This window comes from Fopius arisanus, unplaced genomic scaffold, assembly GCF_000806365.1.
Source record: "Fopius arisanus strain USDA-PBARC FA_bdor unplaced genomic scaffold, ASM80636v1 scaffold00015, whole genome shotgun sequence".
In the NCBI taxonomy this organism is placed as follows: Eukaryota; Metazoa; Arthropoda; class Insecta; order Hymenoptera; family Braconidae; genus Fopius; species Fopius arisanus.
This window is the reverse complement of record NW_011887754.1, coordinates 1,319,801-1,345,024: the sequence shown is the minus strand read 5'-3', so window position 1 is coordinate 1,345,024 and position 25,224 is coordinate 1,319,801. Positions and strand designations below refer to the sequence as shown.

Below are 25,224 nucleotides of genomic sequence, written 5' to 3'. Positions count from 1 at the left end.
GATGTTATTATGCACAGTAGATCCTAACGACTTTTCTCCTTCGACATTTCCCTTTCTTCCTAGCTTGCATTATAATTTACGCACATCATCGCAATGAGGTAAAACCGAACTACCCTTGATAAATTAATTTACCTCAATCGAATTAAGTTTATGTAAATAGCGCAATATAAAATTTTCAATTCACATCAAATATCAAATAAATATTTATCTCGTAATTTATATAATTTTTATTATTCAAGATAAATGGAGGATTTGATTTTATTTAAATTTAGTAAATTGTCCTGGACTTTTGAGGAGGAATTAATTCTTAGGCGGTGCTTTCAAAAAAATCAACGGCAAATGGAGTCTAATGCGAATTTATTGGGAATGAAAATTGGTTTAAATTGACTCCTTTTCTCTTTGGGTAAATACATTCATGAATAATTTCATTGGCAACATGAACGCGGTGTTTCACTCGAAAATCCCAAGGTACTCCGGAAAATTCTTTGAAGAAAAACCGATATAACCTCGTTTCAGAAAGTTGAGAATTTTCTCAGGCTTTTAAGGGAAAATCGAAATACGAAATTTCTGGGGACTCTCCTTTTTCTTTGTGAAAGTCTAATGCAGATCTTTCATCACACTTCAATTTCCCCGCGGTTGGTGAGAGTTTTGGATCTATGAGGCGGAAAAGAAGGAAGAAAACTTGGAGAGGTGGAATGAGATGTAGATAACCAAATGGATCAGGCATCACTCCTGATGGGATCACACGAAATATTCACTGAACGTTTTTTCCTCCCTTATAATAATTGATCCATCAACGCTAAATAAATAACAAACAATTAATAACAATTAATAACTGATCCTAAAATCCTTGAAATTATCGATCTCATATAAGAAAAGAAAAGAAAAACAAGAGATAAATTCGCGTGGATATCATGATTGAAATAGGAATCGCCTGTTTTCCTCCCGGGATAAATGGAAATCCCGGTAGTTCTCGCTCATTCCATCCGGAAGTCGTTTGTCGTGGTCTGAGTACACCGGAAATAAAATCCCAAGACATGGCTAATACTTTAAACGATAGAAGGAGCAATTCTCAACGATAGCATTCTCGATAATAAATCGCACATTTGAATTTAATACCTGCTGATTATTAATTTGAATAATAATCCCTTCGCTAATGTTCTTAGTTGTATGCACTCAGTGAACATCAGAGGAACATTGACAAAGCATTTTGGGTGTATAAACCTTCGTGTGGATGTACGCGTGTTGGTGCTCGTTAAAGTAATTCTCGATGTACATTTCCAGGGGGATATACGAACCAAGGATTACTGAATGCGTTGGACTAAATTCGGTAAACGGAGACTTCTGATAATCCAACTCAGGCAACGCTCGATATTTATGTTACGAGTTGTTGGATGATTGAGGGAGAATTGCTTCTGGTAATTCGAAGATTCTCTTGGTATCGGTGGCTTAATATGCCAGACTGATCAATATTTAATCGAGGTTATTCGTCCTTTCAGAAGAATTAATGTATTAATTCTTGTAATTAAATTAATTAATTGTATTAATGCCCGATTGTGAAATCTTGAGTCAAATTGACTCTCGGGGACCTTAACATCAGACTTCTCTGATTGCTCAAAAAAATAGATGGCGGATAATCCGGAATTTTGAATAACTCCAGGAAAAATTGCGCATGTTCTCAACTTATGAAAAACGTATTTCTATTCAGAACGTAAATGAAATGGCGATATTAAAACAAACATAGATGCGGGAACAGAAACTTCTCAAGATGCGAAAGAAAAACTTTCCCCTCGCTGGACTTTATTTTCCTATTACCCCGGAAACGGCGGGGGCAAAATAGGTCATTTTCTTTTTAATTTAGCTCGAATGATACCACTTGCAGCCTTCAATCTCGCCAAGTTTTCAGAGCAAAGAGCATCTCCTTGAATTAAACACAGAGTTCTTAATTTGAATGAAGGAAAAAAAAATTCCTCGAGCCGATTTTTCTTTCTCATCTCAAGCGGGTTAAATTCGCGGTGAGATCAAAGGAATAAAAACTCATTGAAGTGTAAAAAATGTAAATAAAATTTCGTTGAAACCGACATTTGATGATTCAAGGAGACGTGACATTGTTAAATATATATGAGAAAAGTTTAGTTCGGGGTATCCGTGCCAAAGTTTTATCTCATTAGACTTTTCATTCTATCCATTCTCTTTGCTCACGACATACCTCCAACCTATTTCCTTCTATTTTATTTTTTTCTTAATTCATTTTCATCTTTTCCAGTCTCACTGCGATAACTCCAATGCTCTCATATCTCTCCACAATCTACGCCAAAACTATCTCCACTCGACCATCTCGCGTTTCTCCCCTTCGCGAATCCCTTTTTTCCATTTCACTTGCCATTCCCTCTTTTTCTTTTTCACCTCTTTTTTTTTCTACAGTAATTTACTTTAATGCGCCGCTTTGACTCATGGCGGTGTTGAATTTATTACATCCACCAGTGGAAGGTACTCATTTTTCTAACTATTTTTCTCTCATTTGTATGCATTATTTGGGTATTAATATTTGTACTTATGGGGATGAATAGTTGGTGATAACTATTGGTAGAGAAGATGAACTATTTTGTTGAAATTCGATGGCACAAATTTATGGGAATTTCATTAATCGTCACGTATTCATCTTCAGAGTTAGAAGGGAAAATTCAATATCGAATTACTCAGGAATTTGTGATTTATGGTGAGGAATTGAGAGGTTGGGTCTGTCACATGTACTTGACAAATGCCCAAGTCCCCATGATGCATTGAATTCTGAAAATCATATAGAAAATTAAACGCTGGATCAATTTAATTCGAAAAACCATAACATTGACTCCAGTAGTTTCCATTTTCCATGTGGCATTTTCAGAATAAATTCTGACAAAAAATTTCACGTCAATAACTTCCCGAAAAATGATCCACCCTTTAAAAATTCAGGTAATTATATTCTTAAATTGAATGAAAACTCAAGGTAATTCGATGCTGAATATTCATGTTTCCGTCGAAAATTCAAATATGTTGTAGAACCCTTGTCTTCTAGGAAGAGGTTTGCAATAAACTGTTTCTAAACTGTTCCAACGCGGGAAAAAAAAATAGCTCACATTACCATACAACTACGGGGAAAAAAAAAACCCACGACGATTTTCCGCAGAAAAGCAACGACAATTTCAGTGAAAAAATTATACTGTCACGACTGAGAATGTTTAAATTTTACGAGTCTTCTACCGGAATCAAATCCAACGTCCCCCTCCTAAAAATGACTATCGAACTGTCAATAAAAATGGAATGTTCCCTTGAAAAATAAATAGCCGTCACCATGTGTTACCTATCCACACAATGAAATAGACATAAAACAAGAAATTGAAGTTGTTGAGCGCTTCCAACAGCCATCGAAGAAAACGAGCCCAAAACGCCTTTGAAAATGTGTAAAAGGTGCGGTTTTTGTTTAAAAAAAAAAGGGATGAAAAAAGTAGAGAAAAATAAAAGCACTTTTTTTAAAAGCAAATGGCGCGTCGATAGCTGCCCAAGGTCCTGAGATCAATGGAGGGAGGGAATTGGGCGCCCGAATGTCTGCAGATTCGTTGTCCAAAAGTGATAGCATGCGTCGGAACTTGAAAATGGTGGACTGCTTTCGCTCCTTATATATACGGCTTCTCCTCACATATAGGCTAACTCATAAATTCCGAGCACTGGGTTTCCTCCACTCCCTTGTTCTCCACCTCGACCAACCCCCCTCACAACCCCACCCATACTACCCTCAGAAATGTTATTCCAACTCACGAAAAAAGACTCACCAAAGTACGTCATGCATATCCTTTTCATCGTTCTTTCACTCGAGTATTTTTCATTTTACGTTTTGCTGAAAACACCCACTACTCTGCGAATTTACTTGCGCATCGTGCACATCACTATACAACCATTCGTGTATCCTCTCGGGGTGGATTTGGGGAGGTAAATGATGCGAGCTTGTGGGGGATGCATATTTTTTAAATCACTGACTGGGGGAGAATGGTATCGAGGGGAGGCCTCAAAGGTCTTCCTGTCAAGTCCAGATATTATAAGGGGATTACAATAATAAAGCGACGGGGAGAATAACGTTGAGGGGTTGCTGGTCAAACAATAAAGTCGTAAAGGGGCAGCTAAGGGTCAATGCGTTCATCAAATATTGAAGTTACCCTATGCTTTTGTGTGGAGCACATTATCCGGTTCAATATTTATGATGATGACACTTTTTTTTTCAAAACTTTACGAATTTTGTATTCGTCATTTTAAATTAATGAGATCGGGTTCAATTTTTTTTAATTTCTCAAAAAAATCAGGAAGATCTGGATTCGATGATAAATTTTTCCATTTCCATTCATTGATGTTTCATCAATTTTCGGGGAAAATGACTGAAATTTTAAATTTGAGTCGAAAGAAAAATATGGAAAAATAGGAGATATGATACGTTTTGGAAATTCCAAGCGATTTACGCTAAATGACGTGTAGAGTGAAGTCACGATTGACGTAGAGTAAAAAGACACTGACACAACGAAAATCGCTGACATAAATTCAACGTGCACGAGGTGAAATCGAATATTGACGTCACACGTTTGGATGCTGGTGACGCTAACACTGACTGTGACCTTGATAAATCCACAAGAGCGCTTCTACCCCCATCTTTCATTACGGTTTAATGCGCCGGGAAATCATTCGTTATTGCATCCACTGTCGATTGATGGGGTATTAGTAGGAGTGAGTTTATTTCTGACCCACGAGGGATGAAAATAAACCGTTTGGGTCAAGATGAACGAGGGACTAACCATTGTCCAACATAAATTTTTTTTACCTGACTGAAAAAAAAATTGACAGAAATTCAATTCATCAAATCCATCATCACCCGATTATTTATCCAATTCTCCAGCTTGCCACATAAAATAACGATTGATCAAAAATATTTTCAGTCACAAATATTCATTTGTCGAACGATGAATCCGAGAATAGTTGTGATTTACGTGCGACCAATGTTAAAAAAAAGGTAAATGGAAATGGTATGTCTCTGTTTCCGTGGTGTACATTCCATCGAGTTTATTTCCTGGGCAGTGTGTCCTTCACCGCATCGTTTCGATCAGCGGGGATCCCATATAACAGCGAATAGTCTGCACCTCGTGCACCCATCACCCTGTTATCTATTTTAAACTTATCGTTTTTTTTTTCCTCTTTATTTTTTATTATTCCCCCGGGGAAGTTCACCATAGCGCCACCTGATTCACCAGTGCAGAGGCATTGACGCACGTTTTCGCGTGATTAGGATGCGGACGAAACCGGGGAACTCCCGTAGCGGTTCATTTGTGGCGTGGCAAAACGCCACCTTCCACTCGACCAATCGGGCGCGACGAATTTATCACCGCCAACATGTGAAATCCTGATGCATCTGTCCGACAATTGCGATTGTTCGTTAATTTGAGGTTAACTCGCATTCTCCTCTCAATTCGAGCTTGCGAGGAATTTATATTTCAAGAGATATAATCATTACCCCTGAGACAATAAAAATGTTGGTACATAGACGAAATTTCTTGTCTCCATTAGATTATGTTGGAGTTATGAAAAGAGTCATTCAATGAATTGGAATTGATGTGGACTATCCATTATGAATGTAAACGAAATGACCGGGTTTAATTCGTCATGCACCAATGAGAATGATTAAGTAATTAAGACGAGAGATTGAAGTAATTTAAGTCGACGAGACAGACTCACGAGTCTCCTTGTACCCTGTGGGATTTTCATATAAATCAGAGCTTTATCGTATTCTTCCTTTTCGAGTGAGTGGCGCAGTTGAGAGACAATCGTTTCGTATCCTAGGGTGGTGCACACAGGGCTTTTACCCCTCAGCTGATAAATTTTCATCCTCTTTAATCTCGTTGATTTTCCGTGGTTTGTTCCACCAACGATTCCCATTTGCACACGGCAGTACGGATGTCGCGGGGGGGGATGGGTAGAAAGGGGGGAATGAAAATTCCCTTGCTATCCCTCGTTTTACCCCTTGTCTCTTTGAGAACAATTTGCCATTTTAATTTACATATTGGGTCGTACTAACTTTTGTGGTTCTGGCAAGGTGGTAAAAGAGGCAAATGCACTAGTGATAAAAACTTGTAGAAATTATACATGACATTCTTTTGTGGAGATGAGGTGGGGCCAGGGCTCTCTAGAACAAAGATTGTCCAACCTTTTTCTCGAATTACCATGTTACGAGAGTCTAGAAGTGGATGCAACGGGCATTACAAACTTTACACAGCATTTTTTTTTTTTTCGACTCAAGTCATTTTGTTTAATTCTTTTTTTAATACCCCGGTATTTGGCCACTCGGCGGTGGTTTACCTCCAGAACCGCGGGAATCGGTGATTAAAGTGAGAAGTCACAATTTATGTGGCACAGTGGAGGGTTAATTCTTGAATTTATAATGAGGGAAAGTTTAAGAGTAATTCTCGGCGAAGCGTCATTATGATGAATTATTCAAAATTTTTCATCAGCTTTCAAACTTTTCTTGCAGTCCAAGTGATCTGCACGTAATTGTGAAATCGGGGTCCAAGTCCCAAAGTCTCTCACATTGAGTGCAAAAATATCGTATTACCACATTATTAAGATATCGATTTCGTCAAGAATTTGAAATATTCTATTTTCAAATGATGGGTTTCAAAATGAAACGGAGAAAAAAAATTAATTTTTATTTCCAGTACCTCAGTAAAAAAAAATTGTAATCGGAATATTTTTTTCAAATTTTCAAAAAATTTCTGGAAAACTTTTCAGAATTTTATTTTTAAATAAAAAAAAATTGGGAACCAAAGCAATTGTATTTTTGGGAAATGTTTTGAAAACCTTGAGTTTAATATTTGAAAATAGTAAGACGTAAGTGCTTTCAATGCGCTGATTTAATTCGGCCAATCGTAAAGTTAAGGCCGCGTGAATGATGCCAGATTGTAGGGATATTGGCACTAAATGTCTGTCTTATTGCACCTACAAAAGTTCATTGAAGTTTTAGGGGTAAACTTTGGTATGGCTAATGGGTCACGCGATCACACGGCGAATCGAGGTATGTGGACTCGACGAATTAATTTTACCCTCTAGATTTCGAGCTTTAACGACAGCTCGAGCCTTCCCCTGTCGATAAATTTATTCATGGATTATGACGTCATTCACTCTGATTCAAGGCCACAAGGTGCAGTTGAGGGAGCATCTTTTTTTCATTGAACAGTTTTAAAGTTGCATTATGAGCGCTCTAATTACTTTCAGCCGCGGGTGTTTAAGCTTGGAAATTTATGGCCACATTAATGGCCGGGAAATTCACATGGGGCGCATTTTAATGGTACGTTTGAGATTGAATAATTTTTTTTACTCAAGTCCATGAGATTTAATCAATTCAGAAAATTGCTTATACCACAGTCCCTAATGAAATTTTGAATTTTGGAAGAAGGAATTTTCCAGGATTTTCAAATATTGAGTGTCATGAACGTTCGAAGTAGATAGAGAAAAGTAGGAAATGAGATTCTCGGCATGTGCAGACTGTCCCACTGAAAGCGTTTCGGTATCGTGAAATGAGGAACGATCCGAGGATGAGAAAGTAACCGCAGACATGTGCATCATTCCACACCCCCTGTGGCCCTTTTCATCGTGAATAAAAAATGATGAAGAATGTCTTGATTTAGCATTGGTGGATGGGTCTGAGTGCATCAGCCATTTGGTGGATAATGCACATGTATACCGACATTGGATGACAAGCTGAGTGTACACAGAAACGAAATGGGATGTGAGACAAGTGGATGGACGAGGGATGGCTTGACAGCAGTTGAAGGAGGAAAATACCATTGCATTCACTGACAGTCAGACGGATATAGTTGCACTTGTCACCGTCATAAGGATGGAAAAGTGAGGGGGTCACACGGGGGTGTGTTGGAATATCGCTGGGGATGGTCTCGTGGTTATATTCTACCACTCTACCCCAGGAGGCCCTCAGGGGCTTGGAATTCGCATAAGCTGTCGACTCCATTGCACCAACGGAAAAATATCCGTTGAGACAGCTTCCACTACTCTTTACCCGTTTTTTTTTTTTACGACTTTTTCACTGTACACCGATCAAATGAATATGCAAATTATAGATGATGGAGAGAGCATTTAGAAATATATCTGAAACGCAATTGAATGGCTAATTTCAAGAAATTTTCGAGTGTATAAATTCCTACCCTTCTGTTGAAAAATTCAGATTTTTTCAATTTTTTCCAAATTTTGAAAAAATTCCTGGAAAACTTTTTAGGAAATTTTTTTTATGAAAAAAAAACGGAAAATAAAACCATTTTATTTTTGGGACAGGTTTTGAAAATTTTTTCAAAAATTGGAATAGGAAATTTTATAAATAATTTAGATGGCGGATTTTTTGAGAATGTTGGAAAATCAGAAAAGTAAGAAAACAACAGTATAATTAAAAGAAAAAATTATATTCGCAAAAATTTCTAGAAAATAAAAAAAAATTTTTCGAAAAAAATTTTTGAAAGTATAGAAAAAATATTCCAATTAGAATATTTTTTTACCGGAGTGCCAGGGCAAACTTTAGTAACTTTTTATTTGATTACCGAGAATGGACTTCCAAAGCTATCCCCTTAATTAAAATTCCCACAACCATTTGAAAATTTCAAAGAGATTAAAATACCCGCCATTTAAATAATTCCAGTGCCACTTTGCATAGAAGACAGAATTTTTGTGGACATCATAAATACGAGACTTCAGTCCCATACATCTGTTGTTAAATAGAAAGCATGCACATACGTGGAAAATAAAATAAAAACGAGGTCTCAACATCACCCCGAGTGAAAGCCAGAATTAAATGAATCCCAGTTCCAATTTTACGACTTTTGTAAGGGAAAAAAATTATGCATTGCGCTGTACCAGGTGCCCGTTAAAAAAGAAAAAATTAAATTCGGTGAAGCGGAAATATTAGAGGGAGATGTCCCACATTGTGTTGATGGTCTACCAGCAGCTTGGACGTCAGTAGTGATACGTGATCGTACGTTGGATACACTGGACAAGAAAAATAGCCCGTTTCCCCTACTCAAGACTGATAGGGAGAAACGCCCGCACAAGAGCTTGAGAAAAACCGTCTAGAGTCTTCTTTCTCCGCCAAAGGATTAAAAAAAAAACTAAGCCGGAGGAAAAAAAAATGGAAAAATGAAGGGAAAAACCGTGATGAAGTGGTGCGATATCCTCACAGACGGTGAGTGTAAAGTTGCCGCATAAACAAAGCCGGAGATACCAGAGGCAATGATCTAGGAGTCAAGGAAGTGCCGATAAAGCGGCTTGACTCGGTGGAAAAATAATAAAAAAAAGGATGGAGTAAGTAAACTGGAGAAACGAAAAATGACTTGTCCCCGTGCGACGACGGGGGTGATAGGTTATTGGTGAGTCGAAGCTTTCTTTGAGAAATTGCAGGCTCAGGGGTATGAGCTCTTCAAAACTCCTGGAGGACACCCTGGATGGGTTGGAGTACATTACAGGGGTGTTACAGGGATTTTTCACTGCATCCAGCGCTGATGGATGACACGAAATATTTTTTTGATGGAACAACGAATTTAATTTCAAGGAGAAGTGACATCCGTCGCGTGACGTCGCCAACTCGGTGGAACTCTAATGGGATGGAATTTATTTTGCGGTTCTATGCGCACCCAAGAGTCTCTGCTAGTTTTGTAAAATTAGTAGAGAATGTAGCTCGTTTTCACGACATGCTGTGGCATTGTTGTTGGTTTTTAATTGACAACATGCACGCCCGCGTAGGAAAAACGTGACAAGTTTTTTTATTGAAATCATTATGAAAGATTGATGGGTAAAATTCAAGATCCATGACTATGCTAAACATGTATTTATCATCAAATGCACCGCCGCCTCATTGTCACTGTTGATTAAACCCTCTAATCTCATTTGACCTCATCAACATCATCTGTTTCTAGCACACACGCAACCGAATACACCTCCACCACGCGATAATGACAATTAATCATCCATCCGGGAATTAGAAATCAACAAAACTTCCAATTGTCACTTTGATTCAATCGTTCATTCAATTACTATTTTCCAACGAAATCCCCAGACATCAATTACTGATAAATTAACAAGCTATTGATTTGGAATGAGTGAATTGGAAAATTGTTTGTATCCACCATCAATGGGCCTCGGCATTTTTCTCTGGGGAAAATATTTAACTGCCGCTTTCGAATTTTCGATAATGATGAACGAAAAATAATTAGCATTCCAGAAGAAGTAAAAAAAAATGTCTGATTATCTTTTAAAATTTTCTTTATCCAATCCATTCTCTTCTGAGGTAAAAAAAAAATTGTACTCGGAATATTTTTTCAAAATTTTTAAAAAATTTCGGGAAAACTTTTCACAATTTTTTTTTATGAAACAAAAAAAAATTGGAGAACAAAACAATTTTATTTTTGGGAAAGATTTTGAAAAATTTTTCAAAACATTCCCCAAAAATACAATTGTCTTGTAAGCCGATTTTTTTTGTTCCAAAAAAAAAATTTCTGAAAAGTTTTCCCGAAATTTTTTGAAAACTTGAAAAAAATATTCCGATTACAATTCTTTTCACCCTTGTTCCTCAAAAGTAATTTCTCTCCTAAATGTAAAATGTAATATTCCGCATAACAAAATTAATGAAAAGAAAGTAATTGTTGAAAAGTTATTAGAGCAAAGTTATTTTTTGTTGACTCGTAAAGTTGTACCCAGCGAGTGCTTGAGATATGGTAACTTCTGATAAAGCCAGCGATAAACTTTCAAGCCAAGAAAACAAGGCTAATTATTCGAGATGGAGATACGGCCAAGACTATAACCAAACCAACAGGCGCAAATAGCAACCTATAACTTGCTTTGAACTCAAGTATTTTGAGGTATATCACCGGCGGACGCGAGATACTCAATAGTGAGTTAGCAAGATTTGCCCGGGTTCAAAGTTAGCAAGTGGTGTTCCTGATGCTGGAAATGAGAACACAAACTCGTCTATGCTAACGAATACGGATTGCTCGTGTGGTCTGTGAGTACCATTGTCTCCAGGGAAGCCTCATGCCGATCTTCATTCGTGTCTTGACTCACAATACGATTACAGCCCAGACCCCAGAAGGTGACTTCACTCCCACAAAACTTGTCCATGAACAGTATTTGATGAACCTAACTGGAATTAACTTCTGAATTTCATTTATCTCTTGATTACCACCGACTCCCGAGACAATGCTCATCGTTCCAGATCAGAGTTTTACGTCTCTAAATATATCCAAGCGACTTCAGACATTCTTTGATGAAAGAAATTATAAGCAACCCAAAAAAATCATTCAAATTGCCCCCAATGAGAACTCTGATCCTCTCCCCATGAGACAAACATTCAATTAAAAATTTATCGAGAGAATGGGACAAACAAATTCCTAAATAATGTTCGTGAAAAGTTTCTGGGTGCTGATAGTTGTTTTTCCTAGTTGTAACTATTGATATTCCTTAAATCCTTGTTTGCGTGACTTTGACCTTGATCGAAAGGAGGGCAGAGGGATATAGCGAAGAGAAAAAAAATTGCGGAAACGAATAGAGAGTATCAGATTGTCAGTCGTATAATTCTGAACAATTCGAATTTATCTTGGTGGATTTATACACATCGCCGGAAGCTACAGAGTCGTCTATCTGCAGGACACGGAGGGAGGGAAAGGACTTGCAAGGATCTTCCAAATGACATTTGGCACCAGCTCCATTCCTCAACTGATTTAATCATTCCGAGGTACTCAGGAGAGGTCCCCCTCCCTCAAAAAACAGATCGAATTTCATACGAAAAAATGCCATTTTCCAGGTACACTCAGGCAACATCACATTGTTCCCCGGAAAATGATATTCAATTCCAAAATAGCCTGGAGCTACTTTGAAAAATAAAATGTCAATAAAATTTACATTTTTATGAATTGCTTGTGAACTTCCTATCATATTCACGGCATATTTATTGGCAATGGACCCCTCAACTTTCGATTAACATCGGTAAAAAGAGAAGTGCGAAACAGTAATGGGAAAAACTCGAGATTTGTTAGATAATTCGGTGAATTTCGGAGAAGGCCAAAGATAAAACGGATAATTTACAATGGAATGGTTAGGAACGAGAGAAAAAACAAGTCCAGTGGTGTAAAAAATATTGGAGGAATAAATTTCATTCCCTTTCCACTTTCCATGGTACACAGGATGTTGCGAAATACACGACAAAGAAAGTATAGCCTCTTTTTAATTCAAGTTGATTTTTCAACGGCGTTGAATAATCGAAATTCATTAGATTGTGGGTGAAAAAAAAAAGTTCAAGTAATACCGCAGAATTGTACATGAACTTGATATTCTACCTTGCAGTAAGAAATAATATTTGTAATAGCACATCTCCTGTCCCAGCACCAATATTATTACACATGGTACGTCAGCAAAAGCACGACTTCTGGAATTGGTTTCTCTCGAGGGGGGGCTGAGAGGGGGCTGAAAGGGGGCTGAAGGGGGGTGGGCAATTCCACATGTATGGCTGTTCGATGATTCAGAAACCGAGTGAACGTAACCTCCCGTCTGGGTTATATGTGCAATATGAAAAGCCCACCCATGAAATCCTGTTATGGGAGTAGAATCATCTACATGTGAATACACCCGCAGTATCCAGATAATAAATCGGTTACGATGTAATACGGATCGTTCATTTTTTTTTGATTGAGCTCGATGCGTCTTCACCGATTTCGAGTGCAAAATGCTGTTTCGAATTTTTTGAATCCATCATTTAAATTTCAATTGAAATAAACGCGCTACTCCAGCTGATGGAATTTAATCCCAGTTTCGTCACTATCTCAATGTGGCAATTTATGGGAAGGGCTTTGTGGGACCTAACGAGTTAATTAAACCCCGCAATCTCCACTCTATGCGCCCGCAATATGTCCGACTATTGCTGCATCTTGACCTTTTTCACTGGACAATAGCGAGTAATTACCTCACCGTTTTATCTAACCTGCGTATGACCTCGGGCTTCATAAATTTCGCTGTTTCCTCGTGATATTTTCAAATCTCCGGGTGTGGAAATTATTTTCCCGACCCATTTTTTTTTTTTCGCTCACCAGACACCTAGAATTTCGTTATATATCCGTTATCGCCGCTGGAGTCGCGTACGTGCGGGAGAAAGTGAAAAATTGAGATATAATTTAATTTTTCCTACCATCGCATAAAACGGCGATTCGCAATGATAAAACGTCAAATAAAAATTCTAATAATAATTCCAATAATTGAAGGAAATATTCAATAAAAAACAATTTCGGTTCTATTGAAATTTACATGAGACAATATAAATAAAATGAATTTGATTCAAATTAATTATTTTTTCACTCCATTTACGTGACATTTTCATGCAATTCGGTGGCATATATATATATACATAAATATGTATCGATTGAAAAAATGTTTATGACGTGATGTGAGGGATGTGCTAGTAAAACAAGTGAGAGGAATATTCTGAGCTTTCCTCAGAATATAAATTTCTTCCCTAACCTACTCTTCTCGTTTCCTACCATCGAAGAATTTACATTTCCGGAATAGACGTACGCAAAAATTGCAGTCATTTTTTTCCCATTTACCTCTTCCTCTCGATTGGTTCCAATGTTTCCCTCTTTACTTGTCCCCTTCCCTTTCGTCTTGTCTCTCTCATCGATTTGCATATCAAACGAGACACTCAATTGCGCTATTGGACGTCCACTTGCATTGCGATCAGGTCGTGAGAAATTTCTCCCTTCAATAGGATCATAAAAAAATTGTATCCCCATTCCGCGAGGGTTTCCCCATTTATCTACGGGGTGTGAAAATAATTGTATGAAAGAAAAAAAATAATAGTTTTATCCCAGCGTTATCTTTTTTTTTTCAGAATGATAATTCAAGGGCTCGTGGTTTTTATCCTTCGCACGCCGAATCCCAGGGAAAATGATAATTTACATTCGACCCAACGAGGCGTTAGAAATCCTCATTTTGTCCTCTCCCTATCTAGTGAGAGGATTTCACAAGGACGTGTTTATAACTGTCATAAATAACAACTGATAGAGAGAGGGGAGAGGGTGGAGCAATGAACGGTTAAAACGAATAAACGATTGGGATTCATTTCTCCATTAAATCTTCAAGTGCACAGTGATAAATTCACGCGAAAAATGGTTGCCTAATACTCGGTAATCGTGTAATAAATAGGCTGTGAGGAAATTATCATCTTAAAATTGGGAGTAAAAAATTACAATTGAAAAAAAAAGAGTATACATATCAAAAATAATTCTGGATTGCGCGATCCGCGATCCGCGATTTGTTTTACCCTGGACAATTATTTTCACAATTATTTTTCGCACGTTGTCATTATCTCTGAATTGCAATATATATTGCATAATAATGATGATTCATTGAGTGGAATTATCTTCAAGTCAATTTCACGATGAAAAATATTCCCGGAAATTTAGTCCGGTGAAAAAGTGCCCGACTACCGCAATTAATAATTTCAAACAATTTAAGAATTTTCATAAATAGAAACAGCGAGAGGAGAAAAGGACGAAGTAATGAACAGTTACAACAAACAAATGCATGAAATTAATTATTGGATTAAACGAATGAAATTTCCAAGTGTTGGTTTCGAGGCGCTCGGAACTAAATTCATCAGAAAGAGGATGAGATTTGAAATGGAGCGCTCCAAGTTTCCAGCAACTCGCAGTAAAAAGAGTTTAAAGATTATTCAGTCATGAGTTAATAGAACGACTCAGCCATTTGAGGATAAATATATAATTCATGTGAAATGTTACTTTATCTTGATACTTTAAACGTAATCTCCCCGAATTGGGGTATGTATCACGAGAGGGGTGAAATATTTCTCAACAAGAAGTGAAAAGATGTGGGTGGCTGGATGAAAAGGTAGAGTGAATGTCGCCCACGGCTGAATATTGATAGATCCCACTACTGATCAAGCAAACTTTTCTACACCGAGTATTTTGGATCGTTGTACTCAATGTTTAATGCATGACGCGGGGCTTTTATACCCCCCCACACACCCCTGGGGGAAAACTCAAACCCGTTTGTCAGCCTCGGGGGTTAAACTTCAGCTCTGTTATTTGTTGTTTCTATGTCTTATTCCATTCGCTATGTTTTTCAAATTTATTCCTACAAATACCATTGACACACTTTCTCTCTGCAAATAATTTATCACCTATTTTCTCAGCCATTCTTCTCCCATAAAACGTTCAAATTCAGTAGTTCGAATTAAAATCTAAATCGAAAATAATAATCTTTTAAATCGTTTAATGTTATATATGCAAAATTCATGCGCGATAAGAAAAACTAAAAAAAGCAAATGTTTGAATTTCAAACAAGGATTTGATAATTTTCTGCGAAATGCCGACAAAATGCAGATTAAATTCGGATTTTTATTGTTTGCGGTGTTCTCAAACCGTTTTCCCCGCAGTATAATAACGATCTCGCTCCTATTAATCAATTATTTCTAGAGCAATTAGAATTAATTCGCTCATGGATATAATCGCGCTACTAACAAGAAGCACAACCCCATAATTCACGCTTAAAACGACGTGTGTCAAGGCGAAGGAACCAAGATTGATAGAACATCATATTTGTGCATTCTCGCTTGAAGCTTGAATTACGGGTGGCATTTTGCACAGTGTAACGTATGCCGGAAAGAAGTAGTACGAGCTTATCAGTAATGCCATAGTACCATTCTGTACCCGGTCTTCAAAGTTTGACAATGAGTAGAGGACACCTTTTCTTTCCTCCGAAAGAGCTCGAGGGGCCAAAGAACCTCTAATGGAATAGATTCCCACTCCGCAATATCCTTGAAGAACTCAGTAAATTGAAGTTTTTACGACGCCACTTTTCCACCGGATAAACTCACTGCCGTGAAAATCCACTTGTCAACTTTCCGCCAACCCGACGAGACAACAGAATTATTTAAAAAACAGACAACATACTATGCAATTCCATTTGAATCTTTCATATCCCTTTGTTTGTGAAATTAAATAAAAAATGAGTACGACCTCCCCTTCTGTCCTCCTCGTATTTTTTTTACTTCATACGTTTTGACAAATTCCTCAGCGATTTCGGGACAACAAAAAATCAAACATGAGAGCAGATACATGTATACCAGGCAAAAAAAAATGAATACAATTCTTTATCATCCAGTGATAAGCAGTCCCTCCTATAACTCAACTCTAAAAACCTACCCCCGAAAACCCGAAGAGACCAGAACTCCGTCACAATGTAAAATGTTTTTGCGTGACCATTGTCATCCAAATGATAACCCACTAGTGCCTGGAGCCGAGCAATGGAATTAATGATAACCATTACGCAAATGACAAGTCATAAACCAACAGTACCGCAAGCCCAATCCTTTATTCAACAATGTTCAATTACTCACATCAGTTGAATGTCACTCAAGTTAAGAGAAACAGAAAATTGTCTCGCGTACTCTTTATATCCCTAAATCTCAGTCTCACATTTCTGGCAATGGTTGAGACTGTCCCTGTTACCCCTGTTTGACGATTTATTACCCACGGAGCAATCATCCCCGAGGAAAATCCTTTCTCCCCTCCCACCTGCCCACCCACCGTCTCATTCCGTTAGCTCTTCTCGATCTTTTTTTTTTCTTTTCCTTTTTCAACTCAATGCCCCATCCAACCTCAACGATTTACTCTCGTCCGTGTAAAACTCCAACTCAGTACTCCAATTTTCCCCCAAACGAGAAAGTCGTTCAGACAATCCTATGATCCGGTATATGCCCGAATCGCCGGTATGAATTACTCTTCTATTTACCCCTTTCCCTTTTCCACTCCCCCATCGTCCTCCTTTCACTCTCTTTTTTCTCCACTTTTTTATTTCACTATTTCGCTTTTTATCCGACGCCCGTTCTCACAATTTTCGGACTGGCGATTAATTATCCAGAGAGCAGAGAGAATAGGAGAGTCTGGAGCATTTAATGCTCCCACCCATCGAGCACTCTTGTATGTCCGAAAAATTGGACGTTGTTGGGAGAATAAAAAATTTTTCATCTCCATTCGTATCCTTTTCTTTTTTGTTATACTCTCATGAGAGATATCCAGCAATCTTTTATTTTCGTACATTTTATTAAGAGCCCTCTTTTCCCCGCTATATTTTCCCTCGTTTTCCGATGAAATTGCAGAAATGGAAATAAAAAATCTCGCGTGACAGAGAACTGTTGTCAATTTTCAACTTCTCAACAATGCGCAATAGCAATCGAATGCGATGCATCTCCTAGAGTATCATCAGAGTATCTAGTTAATTTAAAAAGTTAGGCGAAGGAAGCATAAACAATAAAGTGCTTGGAAACTGGGGAATGAGGGAGAGTGCTGAGCGATCGATCTTTCAATTGCAGTGTAGCTTTTTGGAGATACTCGGTGGTGTTTTTTGTACGTAGTCATGCCCTGGCATTTCGCCAATGTAGCAGACTTTATTTTTTGTATTCCAACCTGTACCCCTTTCCAATCGCCATATCCGTTCCTTAATAAAATGCAAATGAATTTTGTGTTCCGGCTTGTTAGGTTTACCCACATATTTCCCAACCGGTTTTTCCCCCATACCCTGAGGTAAAATCGATGCCGACAGTATCAACTTTTTCATGATAAACCCAGAGTATCATCTTGCCCTACCGAATTTCGGGGAGAGAACCAACGAAACAAAAATCCAAAGAAAAAGAAAAATCGAGAGAATGTTCTCGTTGGATTCTCCAGTGATGGACGCGATGGCGGAAAAATCGGGCGACACACGTGGAGATGATGACCATCTACGAGAAAAGATGGCAATCCCACGTCTGAAATCGAAACAGAAATGTACAGATGGTTGGATTAGCCACTGACACAGATAACCCAACAAGCAGAGATAAAAAAAAAGGGGAAGTCCAGCAAAGAGAAGGGAGATAAGAGGGACGTGAAGAAGAAGAAAAAAAAAATGTGGTATTATCTGTACGTAGGGAGTGGCCACCTGGTGGGGATGTGAGATAAACTCCAGTACTTTCCTCACCCGAACCTCGTAAATGTCTCAGTGACACCCCCTCATTGCTCCCCACTGGTTGGCGCCTTATTTTTCAATGACCTCCAACCTATCGCCTTATATCCCCTCACATCGACCACTCTGTTGGCATTTTTTCACTGGCCACAATGCAGAATCCACGGATGACCTTGATCAGACCCATCCAATCGTTCCAAATGCCAACGATCCAGCTGCCAACATGCCCTCAATAATTACGCAAAGCTCTCATTACAAATTACTTCTCAACAAACCCAACGTACAAAATTTTTCACGTACTATTTGATATTTATCCCCATCTCAATATCCGAGTAAAAGTCTTGACACTATTTTCACGCTCCAGTATGTCGAAAGAATAAACGGTTCTATATACCTGACCTAGAATCACCAGGGCATTAAAATCGAAGAATTCTTAAAAAGTCAAAAGCATAAAGATAGCTGTAGTTTGAGAAAGGAAAGAGAGAGAGGAAGACTGTAAAAATCTAAAAATTGCTGACACGAGCATGAGATTCTTATCGTGTCGACTTTCAGAGACATAAGTGTCATACAAAAGCCCCATAACAAATCCCAGAGGATAATACTCGGTACATGTTGGTAGCTGGTAACCCAGAGCTACATGTGCTCGAATAATTTGTGGCATTCTACTCTTTCTGGCTTCATGCTCTCTAGGTCTAACTCTCGTTTCGATATTAACCATTGGAGAAGCCCTCAATATCCCATGGCAAAGCCCCACCTAGCTAATCCCCACCTAGCCCTGTCTCGTGCAGATCCCAAGACACTGGGCATTTCAGGTTGGCTACCCCCTTCGGAGAGCACAATTTCGTTTTACGAGAGTGAAAAACTGCTGATGCTGCCCGAGGTGTCAAATGCCACCATTTTATGCTACCTTCCCAATTTTCTAGTCTCCGTGTGATTTTCGTTGGTCCGTACTATTTTCATCTCTAGGTGGAAAAACCCTTATGTCTATTTTATTGAGGAAAAACGTCGATTGGAATTCCTCAGTTTAAGAGATAGGTTAAGTTCTTTTTATTGACAGAATTATTCAAGAAAGTTATGTCATGCTATTTGCCTTGAGGATTTTATGCTGCTTTCCACGGAAGCATGCTGTCGTCATACCGAATTGTAACATTTGGTCGTAGAAATCTTGACCTCACACCATTGTTTCTGTTGATTCTAGTCGACATTATGTTTTTCTCATCACATCTAACAGTATTTTTTGTGACTCCCTTGAGCCTCCCTCGAGTCACCTTCTTCCTCTTGGATACATTCTTTTGCTTTCGATTCAGCCACCAGTGAACGGCAAACTCTCCAAACAAACAAATCACCCCACCAACGTGCCCCATCGCCAGCAATAAAAAACTCGGAGCTATATCAACAAGTTTCAAATTACTATCACTGTTCTCCACCGTTCGATCGTGAATGTTTTGAATGGACGTTTCATTCCGAGCGATGAATGAGATGATTCCACCCTGAATAAGTGCCTCCAGTTTCAAATCAATTTGCGTCAAATAAGGTAATCCCCTCCACGTGGGAAATGCAAGGGGTGTCGTAGCAAGTGTCTCCTTCACAATGTGATAAGTATCATGATGCATGCTTGTACTACTCGATGATATATTGAGAACAGCAACGAGCGCTAGAGATGTATTATCTCCCTGCATCAGCTGTTCCAATTTCTTCATGTAATCATCATAACTGAAGACAATAAATTGTCTGTAGATTGCTTCCACAGCAGTGACCTCATTATTGTCATCAGCATCATCGTGCGCAAAGAACTGCTTGTGATTGGCTGTACCACCGAACATAAAGCCAGAGTCAACAAGTTCCTGCATGGTATTTATCTGGAGATCTCTGTGTGCCAACAATTGTCCAGCGAGTGAAGCCAAGTATACTTGTGTCAATATATATCCAAAGAGAACCCAAGACATAAATTTAATTCTGTATGAGAGGCTCTTTGGTTGCTTGTGCCAAGCAATACCCATCACCAACGCGTGAATCTCCAGAAATGACATCTTGTCGAATAGAAGGAATTTGATCATACCGCCGAATATAATTGATGCAATTGTCAAAAACCATATTTCGAGGGTGAAAGGTGAGATAAGACCGAGAAGCGAGAGATTTGAATGAGAGGGAACTAGCCAAACAACTTGGGTCACATCGTAAGGCAAAGCAAAATCCACATCCTTGACATTTGTCCGTAGCAATCCACCGACGACAAAGTCTATCTTTCTATCACTCTCAAATTCCTCGATGACTTCCTCCTCAACAGTCGTTCCCTCCGCCCATTCCAAAGGCGTACCCAAGGCTCGAAAATGAAGAGCATTTCTCAAGATGTAAATAATATTGGACTCAATACCTCTAACTCTGATACGACCGCGATCATTCCTAAAATTAATATACGGTTCATGCTCAATTATTGCAAAATGAATGATGCTGTTGTTCATCTTCAAGAGAGGAAATATTTCCGTTGTGTTGATCCAGTGATCTTGACGACACTTTCCAATAAGAATGGGATCTGATGGTTCGGTCAGCTTTTTAGCGATAAACCCCTGGCTTTGGGCAGCAAGAAGTGTATTTCCAACAGGTGCCAATATCACAACATTAGCAACTCGCTTATCCCACAGTAGTTTCACGTAATTCACCGCCTCCTCCATGAAACTTGCCTCATCAGGGTATATGTTTGTCACAACCACACCGTATCTGCAGTCCCTACCACAAAGATCAATCAACCTGGACGTTGAATTTTCCAAGGTTTCGTAACTCTTCAGTATGAGAAGTGCATCCAGAGAGGTATTCTGATTGGACTCCGAGTCCAAGTCACCATTCAATATGTAAGTTGAACGAACTTCTTGGAGATTCGATAGATAAACACTGGAGAAGTCTGGATCGTCTGTTTCCATTAAAAGTACGGAGATTCTTGATGGCAGTTGATTCATGAACGATTCAACGAATTTCATCAAGCAGGGCACTGTCTCCGATAGTTCAGCTAATTGGCTTCTCGCTTCATCCGTGGCGGGATTGATTAGATCACGATTACTGGGATCCTCTATTCTAAGATTCTCTCCTTCTGGCACTACGATTGAATTACCACATCGCCACAACAATATCGTCACCAAAATGAAATCTAATCGTCTGTTCATGATTCTTTACTGACCTCCACCGGGGGCTTTTGTTGGATTCTACGTCAAGCTGTCGACTACCATGACCGAAAAACCGGAAATATGATCAAGTCATCGAAGCCAAGTTACCGTCACGAGCATCATATCGTGACAATTGAAGGCTACCGGAAAAAACTATCAACAATCATAAATGAGATGCACGAAATGACGAACCAGCGCGTGTGAAAAAATAAAATGATGCCAAGATAAACTTCAAACCGAGTCCATGTCAACCCAATAATTTTCCACTGAGTCTTTTCGTTATCCCCGTTTAAATCATTTGCTGTGATGTGCGTTAGCGGATAAAAGCATTTTACATCGTAATACGGTGGAAATTCGCTGTTATCGAATTGTTGAATCAGTACTACAGGACATTGTTTGTTCACCCATGGTTTCTCTGAAAATGATTTCAGTGATGGATGACGGAAACAATCACCAATGCTTTCAACCGAATGACGGCTTTTAACCCAATTTTCTTGGCAATATAATTCTTTAAATCAATATCATGAGAAATTATCACATTGTTGTCGCTTAATTGGAAACATCAAATTGCCACTTTTTTTTTTTCTCGAAAATATTATCTCTACCGTGAATTTTTCAATGGAATTTATATCGGGCGCTCCTCCATTATTATGCGCTTGAAATGCGACGAATATCGCGTGTCGTATTAACTTTATCATGGCTGCTATGCAAATATAAATACTGTAGTTGAAGAGGAGGAGGATAGGAGGTGAAAGTCAACTAGGGTACTCCTTATATTTGTACGTGCATTTTAGTCATGCGAACATGACTTTAATATCCTGGGCCTATCCAACTCAACTGCAGAGAGTTTAATATCAGAACCAGAAACAGACCTCAGAAGTTAATGGTGGAGGACCCTTTATGGTTTCCATTGTCAGCTGATCATGACGATCGTTCAAGATCTCTATTGCCACTGGTATTCTCTAAAAGCGATAAACCGGACAGGGCGATTTACTCAATTAGCCCAGTCCTTTCGGTTAACGACTGCTTTTAACAATGTAAAAATATTTTTCAACCATCTTGCCGTCGTTCATTTCCAATTAAATCAACGACGACATGAATACCAAGTTTAGAGGGTATTACAAGAGATCCCAAGTTTTAAGTACTCTAATAAGCTCTTCCCCTAATTAATTTCCGTTTTGTGATTCCAGGGCTTTTGTCAGGATACTGTGTGCCTGTTGTCCAAGGAAAATGAGGAGAAAGTATCAGCCGGCATTTAGATGCAAACCCAGTCAGGTGAGCCATCAAATTATTTCAATAATCCATTATAATTACTAACTCGCGTGAAATTAACGTTTACTCCAATCAATTATTCGTCGCACAGCGAAAACTTGACAGTTAAATGGATCCTGATTTTTTAAATAAATAAATATTCGGTAGAAATTTTCAACATCGTAATGATTTTTCTCATGTAGTAGAATCCGTTATCAATGACTGAGCGATATTTTCCGAGATTTAATTATTCCATTAAATACGAATAAAGATAAACCATGAGAAAATCAGTGGACGAGGTTAACCTAGTGCCAGATAATCAGACAGCTGAAACCATCGACTAATTTAATCCCTTAATTCTCGTTGTAACAAAGTCGAGATTGGAGATAGGTGGGCTAGCTAGCAGATTAGGTTGTTTGAGGAGGAAGGTGGTTGAATCCCAGGGAAGATTGTTTGGCCCAAGTTGAGGGGGATGAGTGTGTATGTTACCGAAGAATGAGGAGAGTGAGTGAGAGAGAGAGGGAGAGGTGAGAGAATGGGCAACGATAATGTTATCAAGCATGAGAGCGCATCTGAGCAAATTGGTCGATTTCTGAGGGCTCCGAGGGGTATACCGTACAACCCGGAAAAGCATATCGTGTTTTCCCGGACGAAATTTGACGAGACTGCCCTCATCATCCGACACAGCGTTAAAGGATAGACAATGGCTAAATTTCTACTCGAATATTTATGGAATGATGTCCGCTTTGATTTTTTTTTTGCTCCTTTCTTTTCCGGAAAATTTATTTGATCGTTCTCGGTGATAGGAAAATGGGGTATGATTTCCGGTTAGGATTGGCACCCTATGGAGTTGATATTCCCATGGGCAGTGCTTGCCATTTGAAGGCATCATGCTCGATTCGTCATGGTTAATCTATTCGACAATTTTCTTTTATTGGCGTGGAATTATTTTATTGATATTTTTTTGTCATTCATTAATTCAACTACCCCCGGGTTCGGATAAGATATCGACTCGCGTTCTTGATTTATATCGATTGATTTTTATTTATTTTTGTCGGTCGAGGTGGATGGAATCACCTGGTCCTCTTTGATTCAATTTTTTAATCCCTTTTTTTTCTAGTACACACAATTTCATTTAATTCAATGACGTTACGGGTAATAGAGTAATGGCCGTGTAAAAAAGCCCGGAGAAATAATGACCGGATTTACACGGGGGACAATCTGAAAGCGGTACTTGGTAGTGACTTTGCCCACTTGCTCTTTCACTCGTTAATTCCCACTTTTTTCGTCTTATTTTGTATTTTATTTTTCAACTCCAACTTCTTCACCTGGTGAAAAAGTTGAACGCGCCTGTAACAGAAAAATAAAAAGGTGGAAGAGGAGGAAGAAAAAAAAAATCAAGAAAATAATTGCCGTGATTACGTGGTGCTTCTGCAGCTAGTGAAATCTTACCGAGTGATTTTTTTTTTTCATTTTCTCTCTCGGACCCGGTGATTCAGAGATTCCATGAAATTTCACGGGGGCCAACCGAGTCTAGTCAGAAAATATTGTAACGATCCTGCGATTCTCGTTTTATTATCATTTTCCCCGCCATCCCATTATTTCTCGGTGCTCCCATCGCACAAGAGCGAAAATAAAATTAGGTGGCACTAGGATTAGATAACACAGAGTAAAAACTCGGCAAAAAAAAGGAAAAAAAAAGGAAAGAAACTCAAACCGCTCTACAAAAAAAATGACAGCACAATATCCTCGTCTCGATAAAACAGCCCGTCGTTGATAATTATTTCAAAGAGTTAATGAAAAAAAAAAATGAATAAAACTATTTTATTTGCAGATGAAAAAAATCCGACGCAAGCAGTCGAAAAAACTTTTGGTATGATTAATTGAATTAACCCAATGAGACATAGGCCCTTGTAGTCCATAAAACAATACCGATAGCATAAAAAGTTTGCCAGGATATATCCAGCATGAATCCTTCATTATCATTACTCAAGTAATAGCCGATAAACTTCAGCCCTGATTACATAGGATATCCCCAGTAATCTCCAAGTACATAAAAACTTTTGAGACTTGAATCCAAGTAAACAGTACGGATAAACTGAAAACTATATTCCGAAAAAAGAAAGGGAGGGGATGGAAAAAAAGAGGATTACTCATCCTCTTTGACTTATGAAGAGTGAGAATTCTCAATGAATTCGTGAGGGAGAATAAAGCGTCCAAATTGATCAGTGTTTATCTACTCCAACAACACCCATCGCCTCTTTTACAATAAACTCTAACCATTATTGTCTCCTACTTTCAACCCCTCTGAACCACTCCCCCTCGCTGTTAATCCTACGATAAACATCTTAGTGTATCCGCCTTTATACAAATGCACACAGCAACTACCGCTCGTTCCATGGTAATTCCCGTCCGACCGCAGATCGATAAAACCACTGGGTGAGCTCCGTTATACCATCAATGACTCCCAGAATCGTTAATCCTATCACGCTCAACCCTACTATTTTCTCTATATTCATATCAATTTTTCGCAGTGTCACCTCTCCCATAAAAACCATTTCCATGTGTCATATTAAAAAATTCATACAACTCCATCGACTGGTGAGCTATGTGAAGTTGGCATCGAAGTTTGAAAAATGTAACTTTTTTTTGTTGGTTTGGATTGTACTCATTGAGTACTTGAATGTACCCTGTGCACTTTTTTTTGTACCCTCTTACTTTAGCCCTGAAGCAG

General features: G+C 38.6%; 1 protein-coding gene across 3 annotated transcripts in view; it reads left to right on the top strand.

Moving 5' to 3' along the window:
- Positions 1 to 25,224, top strand: part of LOC105263569 (dopamine receptor 2) — a 69,554-nt gene that overhangs the window by 31,951 nt on the left and 12,379 nt on the right. For 2 of the 3 annotated variants that reach the window (XM_011299846.1, XM_011299845.1), the window contains exons 3-4: positions 22,430 to 22,514; positions 24,325 to 24,363. In XM_011299846.1, coding sequence (XP_011298148.1) covers positions 22,430 to 22,514; positions 24,325 to 24,363 — 124 coding nt within the window. The remainder of the gene's footprint in view (positions 1 to 22,429; positions 22,515 to 24,324; positions 24,364 to 25,224) is intronic. The other variant, XM_011299847.1, reaches the window with a different exon arrangement.